This window comes from Lycium barbarum, chromosome 3, assembly GCF_019175385.1.
Source record: "Lycium barbarum isolate Lr01 chromosome 3, ASM1917538v2, whole genome shotgun sequence".
Classification (NCBI taxonomy): domain Eukaryota; kingdom Viridiplantae; phylum Streptophyta; class Magnoliopsida; order Solanales; family Solanaceae; genus Lycium; species Lycium barbarum.
In genome coordinates this window covers 5,483,002-5,498,147 of record NC_083339.1, presented here as the reverse complement: position 1 = coordinate 5,498,147, position 15,146 = coordinate 5,483,002, and the positions used below count along the sequence as shown (strand labels likewise).

General features: G+C 33.4%; 1 protein-coding gene across 1 annotated transcript; it reads right to left on the bottom strand.

The window, feature by feature from the left end:
* Window positions 1-9,442: 9,442 nt before the first annotated feature.
* On the bottom strand, window positions 9,443-14,973 carry LOC132630021 (cell division cycle protein 48 homolog). Its single transcript, XM_060345516.1, has 9 exons — window positions 14,827-14,973; window positions 13,698-13,863; window positions 12,689-12,917; window positions 11,722-12,488; window positions 11,416-11,637; window positions 11,256-11,327; window positions 10,877-11,158; window positions 10,160-10,519; window positions 9,443-9,945 (listed from the first exon to the last, which is right to left on the bottom strand). The coding sequence occupies exons 1-9, from the start codon at window positions 14,853-14,855 to the stop codon at window positions 9,649-9,651; spliced, it is 2,424 nt and encodes an 807-aa protein (XP_060201499.1). The 5' UTR covers window positions 14,856-14,973; the 3' UTR covers window positions 9,443-9,648.
* Between the last annotated feature and the right edge of the window lie 173 nt (window positions 14,974-15,146).

Below are 15,146 nucleotides of genomic sequence, written 5' to 3'. Positions count from 1 at the left end.
TTTTACAGTCTCAAAAGTTACACATACACACGCATGAGTAAGATGTAGAAATAATTGACATTATTTGTTCGAGCCCAGATTGCATGTATTTCGAATAATTTTATTGGTTATCTAATATCTTCACCAGCACATGTATGAGTAACTATGATCGTCAAGACTTGGACAGATAAGAAGAATCACCTAGTACTTCTTATCTTGAACCTAAGGTTGTGAGGCCTCATTGTGCTCCCCACTTCATTGATCACTACTCAACTAGGCCACACAAAAATTATAATAATAAAGAGAAAAAATATATTTCATCCTTACACTCTAAATTGTACAGCATCAAATTTATATTCTCTTGTTTCATCCTATATGACAATATTTGTTAAAAAAAATATTGAAAGAGTAACAACTTTATATATTTAAAAACTCCTTCACTAAATTGAACTTTTCCATTTTATACATAATGACACATTTTTATAGTTATAAAAGTATCATAAAATGTTTTAAAATCATAAATATAATTCTAATCAGACTACTTTTTGACATATACAAAAAGTCAAGTCTTTCTTTTTAAAACCTTACGCTCAATTAAATACTTTCGTATAAAATGATACTTGGGAGTAGCTTATAGCATATAAAAGTAATGTTCCATTTTCTGGAAGTCAAAGTTCAATTTTGATTAGAGAAGCAAATTAACCTTTTAAAAAGACCTTGTAATATGAAATTGTTTATTCATTAAAACCGGCTGACTAGAATGTTCTAAACTTGTGAAATAATGAAAACAATCCATGGATGCGTGTGTATGTATACCTTTTGAAGGTCTTCTCAATATGCCTTTTTCTAAAAACTCAAAGTGGACAATAAATATAAATTAAAGATCGAATAATATAATAACAATAACAACAATACATTTTAAAACTCACATACTGAAGGCTGGCATAGCACTTGTAAAAATACTATCGAGAAGAAAAAGGACAATTAATAATATCGTTTAAGGTGATTCCTAGTACTTATTCTCTAGTATATTTAGTATTTTTTGAACAAACCATTATTCCAATGTAATATTTCCTCGATCTTTGATATAACTTTTTTTTTTTAAAATCTATATTTAAATAAAAAATTACTCATGAAAGTGCTACATGAAAATATATTACTCATTGTTTTTGGTATATGTAGTATGAGTGTGAGAATAAAAGATGTGAAAAGAGGAGGAAGTAAGCCGACAACAAGAATCCTTAGAGGAATGTGCCTATATATTTATAAATGCAAGATAATATTTCTCTACACATATATTTTATTTAATTACTTCCTTTGTTTCAAATAGAGCGCATTCATGATTTAAATTTTATGATTAATTTTAGGATTATTAGCATTAAATCTATTATATTTTTAAAGTTATAAGTTTATATCTATATTTATTACAATTTTAGTAATTTTCTCACATAAATTTACGCTCTGTGTTGAAAGTTAGGAGTTGAACCCCTAACCATAATGCTACATACGCCTCTGGTCCCAAACTATTCCAAAATAATTGTTAGTTTAGAAATTCAAGACTAAAATTTGTAATTATTTTCAACTATACCTTTGATATTTAAGAAGTATTTAATAAAATGCATAATATTTAAGAGAAAAAATTAATCTATTTACTCTTATTAAATAGGAGTAACTTAATAAGCCATACCATAATTTTTTTTTTAATGAAAATGAAAAGAGCTAACACTATAATTAAAATAAGATGAGGTGAGTATTTTAATTTTAATTTTAACTGTCAAAATTAATTTATTTAATTTAATGCAAAATATCATATGCGAGACAAATTTTTATCATAGTACTACCTTATATAATTGGGCTAGGACTTAGGAGTGGGTGGTCCTTAGCAGTACGCAGCAGTGTTAGCTCACCCTCCTTTTATCTTCCATTTTATGTTCTTTTTTGGGGTCTAAAATCTCTTACTTTTTCTTTGTTTTTTTTCTAAAAGAAACTCAACTCTCGTTTAGTCATAAATTTTGAAGTTGAAACTTGAAATTTTGAGTTTTTGAAATAGTGTTTAGATATGCGTTTTGCTTGAAAAAAAATTAAATTTTGCGAGTGGAAGCGAAATTTCTCTCAAAAACTGATCTGAACAGGTAATAGAGATTGATTATTACCACAAACACATTTGCTAGCGGTGGTTGGCAATGAATGGATCAATTGACCATTAAGCGATGTGTTGGTTGGATAAGATGTCTTTAATTAAAAGTTTTGAGTTCTATCCCTAAATATGATTTTTTTTTTTTATAAAAGCGCTTTCCTCCATAATTGAAACTTATGTTATACAAACTCGAATTAATCGAAATTCTGACACAGGTATAGGATATCTTGTGAGAAACAAAAAATGGAGCAATAGTACATATCTCATTTAGGGCTGTGTATATTAACGGTTAAATCAATAACCCGAACCGATTATTGGGTTATTGGGGTTAATGGTTCGGATTAATGGATTACTGGTTCGGGTATCAGGTGGTGCCTTGTGGTTATTAGCTTATTGGGTCGGGTCATGGTTTGGCCATTATTGTTAACGGGTGAACCGATAACTTGATAACCATTTATTTAATTACAATTCTACCTTTTTATATACAAAGTCACTTGACTAGATTTAGAGTTACTTGATTTCCACTTCATAAACAGTCTCTCAAGTCTCACGCGGCGATTTCACTTGACTAGTAAACATTATTTTGTTTTACTTTGGAAAGAAAAGAAGTGAGTCTTTTTTACATCTTCTACATTCTTTTCAATTCTCACTCTTATTTCTGTGTTTTTGTATTTCTCTTTCGTTCACAATCGTGCATGAATTCTTGTTCTTAAAAACTTTTTGTGTGAAATCTTAACGGTTAAACCGATAACTGAACCGATAACAAACAACAATCAGTTAACCGATAACCCATTAACCGATATCTTAACGGTTCTTTAGCCGTTTAACATATTTACAAATTGATAACCAATAAGTTAAATCGTTAACTTTAAAATCCGAACCGAACAGACGGATATACAGCTCTAATCTCACTACATCCACCGTAAGTATTTTAGTAAGTGTTGGTAGGTCAAAGTTCAAGGAGAATTGGTAAGTGTAAATCATATGGTAAAATTACTTTTGCACGTGAATCTCTGACAACCTTTGAAATTCACTTTGGTTGATTTGCTAGGCTTTTATATTAATGACTTCTACGTGGAAATGCACGTATGCGCACAAAGTAAGAAAAAGTACTTGTACCTTTTTAACCTGAGTTGAAATTATACATACACTACTATAGAATTCCACCCTGTCGAATTACTCAAAGTTATTTTTTAAGAAATCTTATCAAAACGTAGCTAAATCAAGATTGACGGTAAAGTCAACAATTTTCATGATGATGTTCAACCTTCCCATAATCTCAGTCCATAGTGAAAGATTCTGCCCTCAAATTTCGTTAGACTCAGCTAAAGTGTAAAATGTAATTGAAGAAATCAAATTCGTCCCTTAGCCTACTCTATTTCCACAATTGACTTAATTCCATGCCTGCATCTTTTCATGCCTACATCTTTTCATTTTATTGAAATTGATTAACAGCTAAGCGCTTTTATAACATAAGTTTTTTTTTTTTTTTTTTTGTAAGAGATTGCTTTCCTCCGAGGCTTGCACTATACATTGTATTTATCTTAGTGAGGGCAAAATAAGAAGGAAAAAAAAAAAGAATGCGCAAAAGAATAAAAATGAATAAAATAGATCATGAATTTAAGTCGTATATACTTGTAATGTAATGGCTTTTTACACAATCAATGTAATTTAAAATGTTATAGCATGTTGATTATTTATCATTTATTTTAAGTTATCAGTCACTGCTATTAAATAGGATTACTTACCATGACTTAAAAATGATTTGATCGTGTAGATATTTTCTACAACACCACGACATAAATATGTAAATAACTTAACTATATCCATGAAAACTTCAATTTTGCCACATTTTTTTTTACCTTCAAACTTGTCAGGCGCATGTCCCATGCAAATCTGGATTTTCTTTGTGCATTGATATATCTAGGATTGTGGAAATTATTGCACTTTCTCTGACTCTATACACGAAGGCCTCGTCATATTAGTCAGAACAAATTAACATGCATGGTGAAACTGAACCATTCCATTCTTTGTTGAATTCACTCATTGCTTAATTTTTATGTTTTTTTTTCTCATTTTCTTTTTTGCTTATTGTTTTATGAATGTTATTGATTGTACGTAAAAACTTATATATTTCACGTTTGGGACGCAATATTAATCAATTCAATTAGTGTTCCTACACATATTTTTCTCGACTTGATAGATTCATCACTTACACTCATAATAACTAAAGTCACTAATATTTTACCCTATTTTATAATATGTATGTGGTAGACTAATTATATTTTCCTGGAGAACTGATAAATAATGATACTATGTGAAAAAGGATTGTGATAAGAAGCACTCAATTTTTTGTGCCCTTGACGCGATTAGATGACCCTCTTTGAATAATTTGTCCAATTCAAAGATATCTATAATATCCTGAAGTTCTTTGTAACGTTGTAAGGTTTGCTTAACTCTTTAGGAAGTATCGTAATATTCCTCACCAACGATCCAAGGCTGAAGCCAAACTGCTTCGATACAATAATTTTGGTCTAAAAAGCATAAAACTAGGATGATCGATACAACAAATGCGCTACAATAATCAACATACACATATTATAGGTTATGTTTGTCAGACTTGAGTTATATACACTGACAGTATAAATGTTTTCTAACTCAATATCAGTATCTATGTACTTACCCTAAATTTAGGTTATGTAGATGGAAGCCGAATAGCTTATTTAACATGCATGAGAGGCAAAGTGGCAGAAGGTATAGTGTGGTAGGGTAGAAGGTGCACCCTTTTAGCCATGATGGGTACGGTGTTTATGTCAAGGCCCAAGGTGTCTCTCTTCCTTTTAATTTCATTGCACATAGCTAGTGCAGCATCATTTTGATTTGATGTTTTTGTAACTGAAATATCTTCATAGGTTCTTCCATTCATGTGCTTGCAAGCTAATAACTAACTGTGATCAATAAGGCCTTTCTTTTCGTTGAGCACACAAACTGCTTGACAAGAAGATCGTCGTGTGTGTCTCTGCAAGTTTCGTCTAAATGGGCAATGTGTTGTCTTGAGTTTCCTTTCCATCAAATTGCTATTATTTTCAGTGGTTAATTGATAGCCAGTTAGCATCACCAGACAATCAACTTGCTTGGAATACAACTTTAAGTAACCTAGGGAGGTTTGTATTGGACTACTTTATTGACCTCTAATTCTCAATCGAAGAATATATGCTCGACTTCACGATTCAGATAACGAGTGTGATGTTATTATACATACACATTATTCATTGAATGTGTTTGCACATGCATACATAAATTTGAGCTAAAAGTACTGAATTCAATTGAACCCCGTAAACTCGTTCTAGCCCGTCTCTGGAGGGTATCCTAATTTTCTCCTATATATGGTCCTAAGTAGGGGTGTACATGGACTGGGTTGGTTCGGATTTTTTAAATACCAAACCAAATCAATTGCGTCGCCTTTTTAAATTTATAAACCAAACGAAACCAATAAAATTCGGGTTTTTCAACCTCAGGTTTTTTCGGATTTTTCGGGTTTTTTTTCCGGAAAAGTCTTCATACAAAACATATAACTTTTACTTCAATTATTTCTTTAGTCCAGTAAAATATAATCATATAATCAAGGTGTTTCTTAAGAAAAGAACACAAAATGTGAGATGAGTGATGACATTGTATTAAAATATTCAATAAACAAAAAAATCTGTTAAAATATAAAAGATAATAAAATCAGTTAAAATAAATATCGGAAAGCAATATGCAAAACTAAAGAATAGATATCTAACATTACTGTCATTCCTAGTGGTAGAATTGAATTTCTTTTGTTAGTATTAGTGTTGAGTTGGTTTTGGTTTGGACTTTATTTGAGTTACTAACATCCATGAGATATAAAACTTATAAACATTCAAAATTTTATGTTCAAGCTTGAAATAATATGATAAAAGACAAAAAACTACGAAAAAATTTCAAGAAATATTTATAAGTTACATTACAAATAAATATTTTAAAAATTGAATACATGTAATGTGAGGTTGGTTTGGTTCGGTTTGACTTTTTTTAGCTAAAACCAAACCAATTATGATCGAATTTTTTTTTCTAACACCAAATCAAGTCAAACCAAACACTAATCGGATTTTTTTTTCTTCAATTTATCGATTTGGTGTTATTTATCGGTTTATCTTTTACACCGGTAGTCCTAAGTTATTTTATTAAATGTGCGTGAAGGGACTCTTTCGTATATGCACGATACTCCCATTACTGCAAAACATCATGTCAAGACTAAGCGTAACATGGTTGGTGCTAGCTATATATAGTACAACATTAATTTCTTTTTTATCACAGGAAAAAATGATAAAGTTTCTTGATTAGATTTGACACCATTATATTATATCATGAAAGAGGGAGAAAATCCCATGAGAGAATGTCAGAAAAATAGGTCAATATATGAACATGCAGCGAATAGGCTAAGAATTTCATTGAATTAGGAGACAATAATCTTGAGTCTCTAGCATATTCATGTGGACTTGCTTGCTTTGTGTTCGTTTTGTGTTCCTTTCAATTTAAAAAAATACTTGCAAAGGACAACTTCTATCTCTAAACAATAAAATTTGTCGCTAAGTCTATTTAACGATAGATTAGCAACGGATTATCAAAAAATCATGTTAGTTACGGGATATTTAGCGACAGATTAGCAATAAATTTCATAATTAAATCCTATTTTTTTGTAGTGTTCCTTTTCAAACACATTTAAATGAGATATCCCTGTTCTGCCTTAATTTTAAGGAACATATATGACTCATGTAAGTCCATGTTCCTCCTGCATTTATACTTTTCTAGTACTTCTTAATTAGGGTCAAAACCTAATAATAGTGGAGTCTTGTATTTCAAAGATACGACATTAATATTTGTAAGTGGATGACCAGATAGTAGAGTTCGTACATGAGTATTGATATTATAGGCATATGCTCTCACGAGCCTTAATTAAGTCAGTTCCATAAACCAACTAATTAATTTTCCAGCTTTCCTAATTTCTACTGCTAGGGATCAAGTAAGTACCATTTAACAAATAGAAGTAGGATCAAAAGGTGTAGTCTAAACGTATTGAAAAAAGGTAGCATTTCAAATAACGCAATGTTACAATAAGTTTAAGCAAGGTGGCATTTTGTTAAAGAGTTATGCTTAAGTTGGCCTCCTTCAACTAAAAAGGACGGCACATTAGTGTGATAGAAAAAATTTACCCGCACTCAGCGTTTATATCACATCAATAGATGCGTGATCATATGTATTTGCTAATAACTATTATCACTTAATTATGATTAATTAATACATACTTTCACTCTATTATATCCTTTAAAGATGATAAGTTGATATAATTTGGTGTTAATAACAGGTGTGGGTAAATATTTACCTATAGTGCAATTAATGAACTCATAAGCGTATCTTATGATAATTTACTTTTCGTCTAATTAGGCACATTATGTTTTGGGATTAATTTGTGACATTTTAAACAAAACATTTTTTTCTTATAAGTGTTTGTTTTACTGTATGGTCCAGTATCTCAACTTCAAATTTGAAATAGAAAATTTAAAGCTTAAAAAAAACAAAAAAACACAGGTGTGGATGACGAAATTTTATTAAAAGTAAATCCATAAGAAATTTGAATTACGTTAAATCTGTGGTATATTAGTCCAAATAAATATCATGGGCTAATATAATTGGATCAATTGAGTAAGTCTAATTGGTATGGATTTAATTGAAAGTCCAATTTCACCGGGCTAGTCTATTGAGTTGGTCATCAAATCATGAGCCCGCTCCATTAGCCCAAAGTCCATGCCACATATTAAATGACGTGGCGCGCCAAGTCAAGTCAAGCACCAATGAAACCGTGCCACGTGTATAAGTGATGCACCATGCCAAGTCAATAGAGGAACCAATCAATCAAATGTCGCCAAATGTTCAAATGACATGATTTAACCAATCACATATATACCCTAGCTCTCCCTGGTGGTATCAAAACGCCGATATGTCTCGCAGGAATCAATAGAAAAGGCAAATCCCTTATGATACACCAAACCTAAGGGTTCCTCCGCAAGGTTCGTCCACGGAGGGTGAGTCAGGGTTTCGGTGCGGGCCGCGAGAGCGGTACCAAATCGAGGCAAACTCTGAATACTAGATATGACCTCAAAACAACAGGGGTCAAGTATAGAGGTCTTCATAAAGCCAAAAGGAGATCAAGAAAAATACATAGAGAAGCTCTCATCCGCAAGTCTTCCGCATACTAAGAAGTCTTCGCTCCAAGTGGTGAGCCACAAGTTTCCACACCTCTACGTTTATGATTAAAGCTCAGCTCCGCATTCGTAGTGAAATCTCGACAACTAGTAATCCGTTCATTCAAGAACAAGCAAAGTCCTTGATTGACGGCCGTATCGTGAGGAGAAGAATCAGAGGATTACATCTTTTTATTTAAGATTTCATAAAGATTTTAACCCCTGCACAAATTCTTGAAATCAAATATTATTCTGTCACTATTTTTTTTCTTGTCTTGATTATTATTTTCAGGAACGAAAGATTAGTCGTTACAACAAGTTAGAGGAGTAATTCAAGTTAGGAATTAGAGGACTAGAACGAATGCGATTTTCTTGTTCTTACAAGTTAACATGGTGACGTTAATATGTAACTCTAGACTAAGTAGTAAATTGAAGTGCTAATTTGAGTTTGACATTGATACATGTAGCATTAGTTGCTAGATCCCTCATATCATTGTTCCCTCAATGATCTATACGATAAAAAGAAAGGAAGGAGCAAAGTAAGCTTCTAAAAGAATAGACGGAAAGTACCCTAGCATACCTATGTGGTACCCCTTTTGAGCATCGATTTAACTAAATTAAGTGTGAACAGACCTATGTTTATATGGGCACCCATTTTTGTATATACACTTGTATCATTTAATCAATGATTAGTTAATGCATATTCTACTATATTAAATCACTTATTGATAAAACTTTATGCTAGTTTGGTGAAAACACTCAATACGAGTAAATATTTACCTAAGTCACATGCGTACACTCTAGACTTTGATTCAAAGGCGGATCTACAACTTAAAATTAACTGAATTCACGTGAACCCGCACATTACGTTTTAATTCTGCCCCTGCTTTGGTTCACCTCAAGGGGTCCCCCTCTAATGAATATAATATATCTTCTTGATACATGAAAAAGAAAATTTCCTTAATTAAACCTCTCCATATGCGTTCAATCTTATGGTTAAAGTTCCCTGTGTAACAATTATATGCAGCAATACAAGTTGTGCTACTTATCTGGTGGAAACTTCAGTCAGAAGGGAACTCTCTTTCTCAATAAGATCTAGTGCTTTTAAATACACAAAATAATAGCTACAATATTTTTTGTGTAAAGCTGAGAAAGATCAAAATAATATTACAAACTCTGGGCAATGAATGGAAATACCGAATTTGCCAACTCCAAAGTTTCTTCAGAATAATTACTAATAAGATAATGAAAATAAGTTTTGATAATCTAGCTATATAGGTCATCTTCATCTGCAGCACCAGCAGAAGTTGCAAACGGATCAGCAGTTCCGGTGGTGTGACCCGTGCCAGCCTCTGCGAACCGGAACTCAGAACCAAAACCTCGGGACTGCTGCAACGTTTGAGCAAAAGCTTGGTACTTGCGGATATCAGCATCGCTGACACTTCTCCTAGCATATTTCATTGATTCCTCAAAGTGAGCAGGCTTGATCTCAGATACCTCATCATCAACGTCTTCCTCCATGGCTTCCGGATTATCTCTTCTCCTCCTCTCCCTCTCAATATCCTGCAAACACAATGCAACATTAGTTTGTACTCAAGATGTAGCAACTACAGTGTTTGTGTTTTTGTTGGAACTGATCTTTCATGTTATGTTATATTATATGTTCTCTATGACAGCATTTCGCTAAAACAGCCAAAAAATATCAGAACAAAGAACGCTATAATAGAGAGGTTTGACTGTAATATCTATTGCCTCAAAATCTATCGGAAAAACTTACTTTCTCAATGTTCTCTCGGATAGCATATTTGCATGCACGTTGGCAGATCTCCGTAATGTCAGCTCCGCTGAACCCTTGCGTATATTTTGCAAGAGCTCTGAGATCTATATCCTTAGAAAGGGGTGATTTCCGCAGGCATGCCTTGAAAATTTGATGGCGAGAGTCCTCGTCAGGTAGAGGAATGTAGATCAATTGGTCAAGACGACCGGGCCTCAGAAGTGCAGGATCAATAATGTCGGGCCTGTTGGTGGCACCAATAATGAAAACAGTTTTCTTGGCATTCATCCCATCCATTTCAGTGAGGAGTTGATTCAAAACTCTATCAGCCGCTCCTCCGGCATCTCCACTGCTACCTCCTCTCTGCAAAAGCAAGTCATATTTAGCAAACGAAGCAAATAATTTGCAAAGAATACAGCGAACCTTGGTTGCTGGTTAGAGTTATACAGGATTAATTATGCAAGGTTTCGGTATATTCATGCAGCAGTTATTCTATCTTCTACCCTGCATAAAATAATTACATAAATTGACTCATAATTTATACATGTTTTAGTTATGCGGGATTGTAAACTAATAACCAAATACCGTACTTGGTGTGCTGAATTGCTACCAAACATGGTACTAGTTATGCTGGTTTGAATACATGAATAACTCATTTACTAACCAGCAACCAAATGGACCCTAACAGTTCAATGGAAACATGAGAACAAGGAACAGCACCTGAGTAGCAATCGAGTCCAACTCGTCAAAAAACAGGACACATGGAGCAGACCCTCGAGCCTTGTCGAATATTTCTCTAACGTTGGCTTCACTCTCTCCGAACCACATAGTAAGCAATTCTGGACCCTTGACACTAATAAAGTTGGCCTGACATTCATTAGCAATAGCCTTCGCCAGTAAAGTTTTCCCACATCCAGGTGGCCCATAGAAGAGAACACCCTTTGAGGGAGACATACCAAACTTCTCGAACTTCTCAGGATGTTCCACTGGATATTGAACAGTCTACAAAACAAATAATAGGCCAAGTAAATCAATAAGCTTAACAGAATAGACCCTAATATTCATCATTATATGTTTAGTATCCGTATAATATACAAACCTCTTGGAGCTCACGCTTGACAGTCTCAAGGCCTCCAATGTCCTCCCAGGAGACATTAGGAACTTCAACAACCTGTTCACCCAGGCATACATAATTAGGAATCAAATGGAGAACTGTGTAGCAGAAAAAGCTGAAAATGTAACGAAATCTAGAAACTTACAGTTTCACGCAAGGCAGATGGATTGCTTGTCCCAAGGGCAGTTGAGAAGTGCTCATTAGTCACGGCCATGGAGTTCAATATCTCGGCATCGATAGATTCATCTTCCAAGTCAATCACGTCCATCTTCTCTCTGATGCACTGAAGTGCAGCCTCGGTACACAAAGCTGCCAAATCCGCACCAACATGACCATGTGTGTCTCTAGCAATTCTTTCCAAATCTACCTGCAAACAAACATCAATATATTACCAAACTGCAAATCTTTTAAAAGTCAGAATACTAATAAAAAATTGAAGATATGAAATTACATCTTCGGCGAGCTTCATGTTCTTTGTATGGATACGAAGCACCTCAAGGCGCCCGACTTCATCAGGCACACCGATATCTATTTCCCTATCAAATCTGCCAAACCTTCTTAGGGCGGGGTCAATACTATTAGGGCGATTAGTGGCACCCATGACAATTACGTGAGCACGTGATTTGAGACCATCCATGAGAGTCAAAAGCTGAGAAACAATCCTCCTCTCAACCTCTCCATGTGTCTTCTCACGTTTAGGAGCTATTGAGTCAATTTCATCAATAAAGATGATCGAAGGTGCATTCTTCTCGGCTTCCTCGAATGCTTTCCTGAGATTGCTTTCACTTTCTCCAGCCAATTTGGACATGATCTCTGGCCCATTAATGCAAAAGAAGAACGCGCCAGTCTCATTAGCAACTGCTCGAGCTATCAATGTTTTACCCGATCCAGGAGGTCCATACAGAAGAATTCCTTTGGGAGGTTTCACACCAATAGATTTGAAGAGTTGTGGATGCCTCAACGGAAGCTCAACAAGCTCGCGGATCTGAGCCATTTGTTTACGAACGCCACCAACATCATCATAACCAACCTCATCTAGCCGATTCTCATCTTCTCTGTTCACAGGTTCACCCTCGCAAAATATCTCGGTATCTGGGGCAACAACACAATATTCAGGAGGATCAGTCTCGATAACCTTGAACTCTACACTTCTCATTCCTCCTCTTACAATAAATAAATCGCCCTTTCTCACTGGTCGATATGCTTCAAGGAAATAGGCTGCAGACAAATAACAAAAGGAAGACAAGAAGAATCAGCGTTTGCATATACAATTAGGTTCAAGTGCAACAACTGCAACAGAAGAATACCATCAGCTAACTAAAACCTAAACTCTAACAGAAGAACCACAAATAACACCACGTATTCAAAAATTCTAACAAGAAATAAGCAAATCGATAGTAGAAATCTAAAACACTTACGTTTCAAGTAAGCGTCAAATAGATTTCCAGTAACCCCTTCAATGGTGTCATCAATGGGAAGAATGTGCACACGTTTCCCGTACTTGACATCAGGACATTGATGCACAGACACAACATCACCAAGACGAACTCTAAGGTTATTTCTAACAACCTTGTTCATCCTAATCTTTGGCTCCTCGCAGGTGTCATCAGCAAGAGCAATGCAGATTGTATCTTTTCGTTTCTTTCCCTATACAACAAAATACAAAGTTTAAGAACTATACCAACTCCAGTTACAAACTAAACACAGAGTAAAATAGAAAGGTTAATAAAGTAGACCAACAAAGGGCACCAAACACTTATCACCATTCTTCATGGTTTCACAAGGCACAAAAAAATCTGTGAGCGAGACAAATACACAGGACAACACAAAGCTGAAGGCTTTAAGAAAGAACCAGCCTTTTTGGCTTATATCACAAATTCATTGACCTTAAGCTTTTTTCACTTGCACAATTGATTTCCAGCAAACAAGGAGCAAGGGCACCAAACTTTCCCATATAGCTAAAATATCTAACCTACTGTAATATATCATGTAAATCTGTTCCTTCCTTTTTGCATCCTTAATCTTATAAAACCTTATACCTAAGCACAAGCAGGGATAAAAACATCAATCTTCAGTAGAAGAATTGAAGAACATTCTCAAAAAAATTGAAGAACAATCGAAAATCCAAGAACCCTCAATTCAGTTCCAAGAAAACTCCCCCTAACTCATTAGAATTCTCAGTTTATCCACATTGATTATTAATATTTGCATTAGGAAATCCATTAAATATGTATAAATACTTAAATGCGGACTCAGTAACTACATGGTTCGGTGGCAAATTCTGAACCCATAAACACTAGTTACAAACTTACAACCCTTGTCACATAAGTGACAGTTAACCCCAATAAACTACCAAATTTACATATTACCTATGAAAACACAGCAAATTTCAAGAAAACTTAAACAACACAAGGCTAAAAATCTAACCTTTATCAAGATTGTGTCACCACGGAAAAGCTGAAGCTTTTCCATAGTATCAGGGTGAAGAGAAACAACAGAGTTATCATCATTGATTGCTTCATCAACAACAAGTCGATTAGGTGACTTCTTTCTCTCAAGAATCGCTGTACTAAAATCCCTCTTAGTCCCTTTCCTACAAAAAATCATTAAAATAAAGCACAAAAATTAAAAAGCTTTTATAACCAAGAATCAAAATACAAATACACCAACATATTATTATGCAAACACACAAAAAAATTGAAAAACTTTAAGGACCCGTTTGGCCATGAGAATTTTTCACTATTTTCCTGAATTTTTTTCTCTATTTGAAAATCAGCTTTTGGCCATGAAAAACCCCTAAAATCCTGTTTTCACTTTCAGTACATTCAAACCAGATATTACTTGCAAAAACTATAACCAAACACAACTCCATTTTCAACTCCAACTTCAAGATTCCAAATAAAGTGAAAAATATTTTTCTTTCATGGCCAAACGCCTACTAATAACCAAGAATCAAAAATACAATTACACCAACATATTATGCAAAAACACAATAAAACAAAATTTGAAATACTGTAGTAATAACCAAGAACCAAAGTACAAGTACACCAACATATTTTTATACAAACATCACCAAAAAAATTGAACAACTTTAGAAACCAAGAATCAAAATACAAGTACCCCAACATATTATTATGCAAACATACAAAAAGCCAAAAATTGAAAACTTTTAATAATCAAGAATCAAAATACAAGTACGCCAACATATTTTTATACAAACACCACCAGAAAAAATGAAAAACTTGAGAAACCAAGAATCAAAAATACAAGTACACCAACATATTATTATGCACACAAACACAAAAAAAAAAAAATTGAAAAATTGTAATAACCAAGAATCAAAATACAAGTACACCAACATATTATTACGCAAACACACAAAATAAAAATAAAAATTTGAAAATTTGTAATAACGAAGAATCAAAATACAAGTACACCAACGTATCATTATGCAAAAAAACAAAACTAAAAAAATTGAAAAACTTAAATAAGCAAGAATCAAAAATACAAGTACAAGAACATATTTTTATACAAAAATTTGATAAAGGGTACTTACAAATCAGATGATTCAGCTTCGTTAGTCATGATTTTCTTTTTTTCTTTTTGGTTTTGTAGAGTTCAAAGAGTTTTCTTATAATGTGTACTTATAAAATATCTGACAATGGCAAGGTGTTCTATATATATAGGACTATAGAATATAAATAGTCCGTTTCTTGTTAGGAAAGAAATGCTTATTTTATTTTTTTTAATCACTTTTTCTCTTTTTTAATGTTGCCTTTTTTTGCTTTTTCTTTTTATGATGTTGATGATATTTTTAAAAATATTTTTCCTTGCTTTGGTTTTATATGAAAATACGTTTTGAGGGAATAATTGATA

What these genes read in the sequence shown, in the direction of transcription:
- LOC132630021 (XM_060345516.1), bottom strand. Translation starts at nt 14,855, where the DNA reads ATGACTAACGAAGCTGAATCATCTGATTT. An exon ending in TGGACTCGATTGCTACTCAG is followed by an intron (nt 10,520 to 10,876) that starts GTGCTGTTCCTT and finishes TTGCTTTTGCAG; the next exon opens with AGAGGAGGTAGCAGTGGAGA. An exon ending in TCCGAGAGAACATTGAGAAA is followed by an intron (nt 9,946 to 10,159) that starts GTAAGTTTTTCC and finishes TTGTGTTTGCAG; the next exon opens with GATATTGAGAGGGAGAGGAG.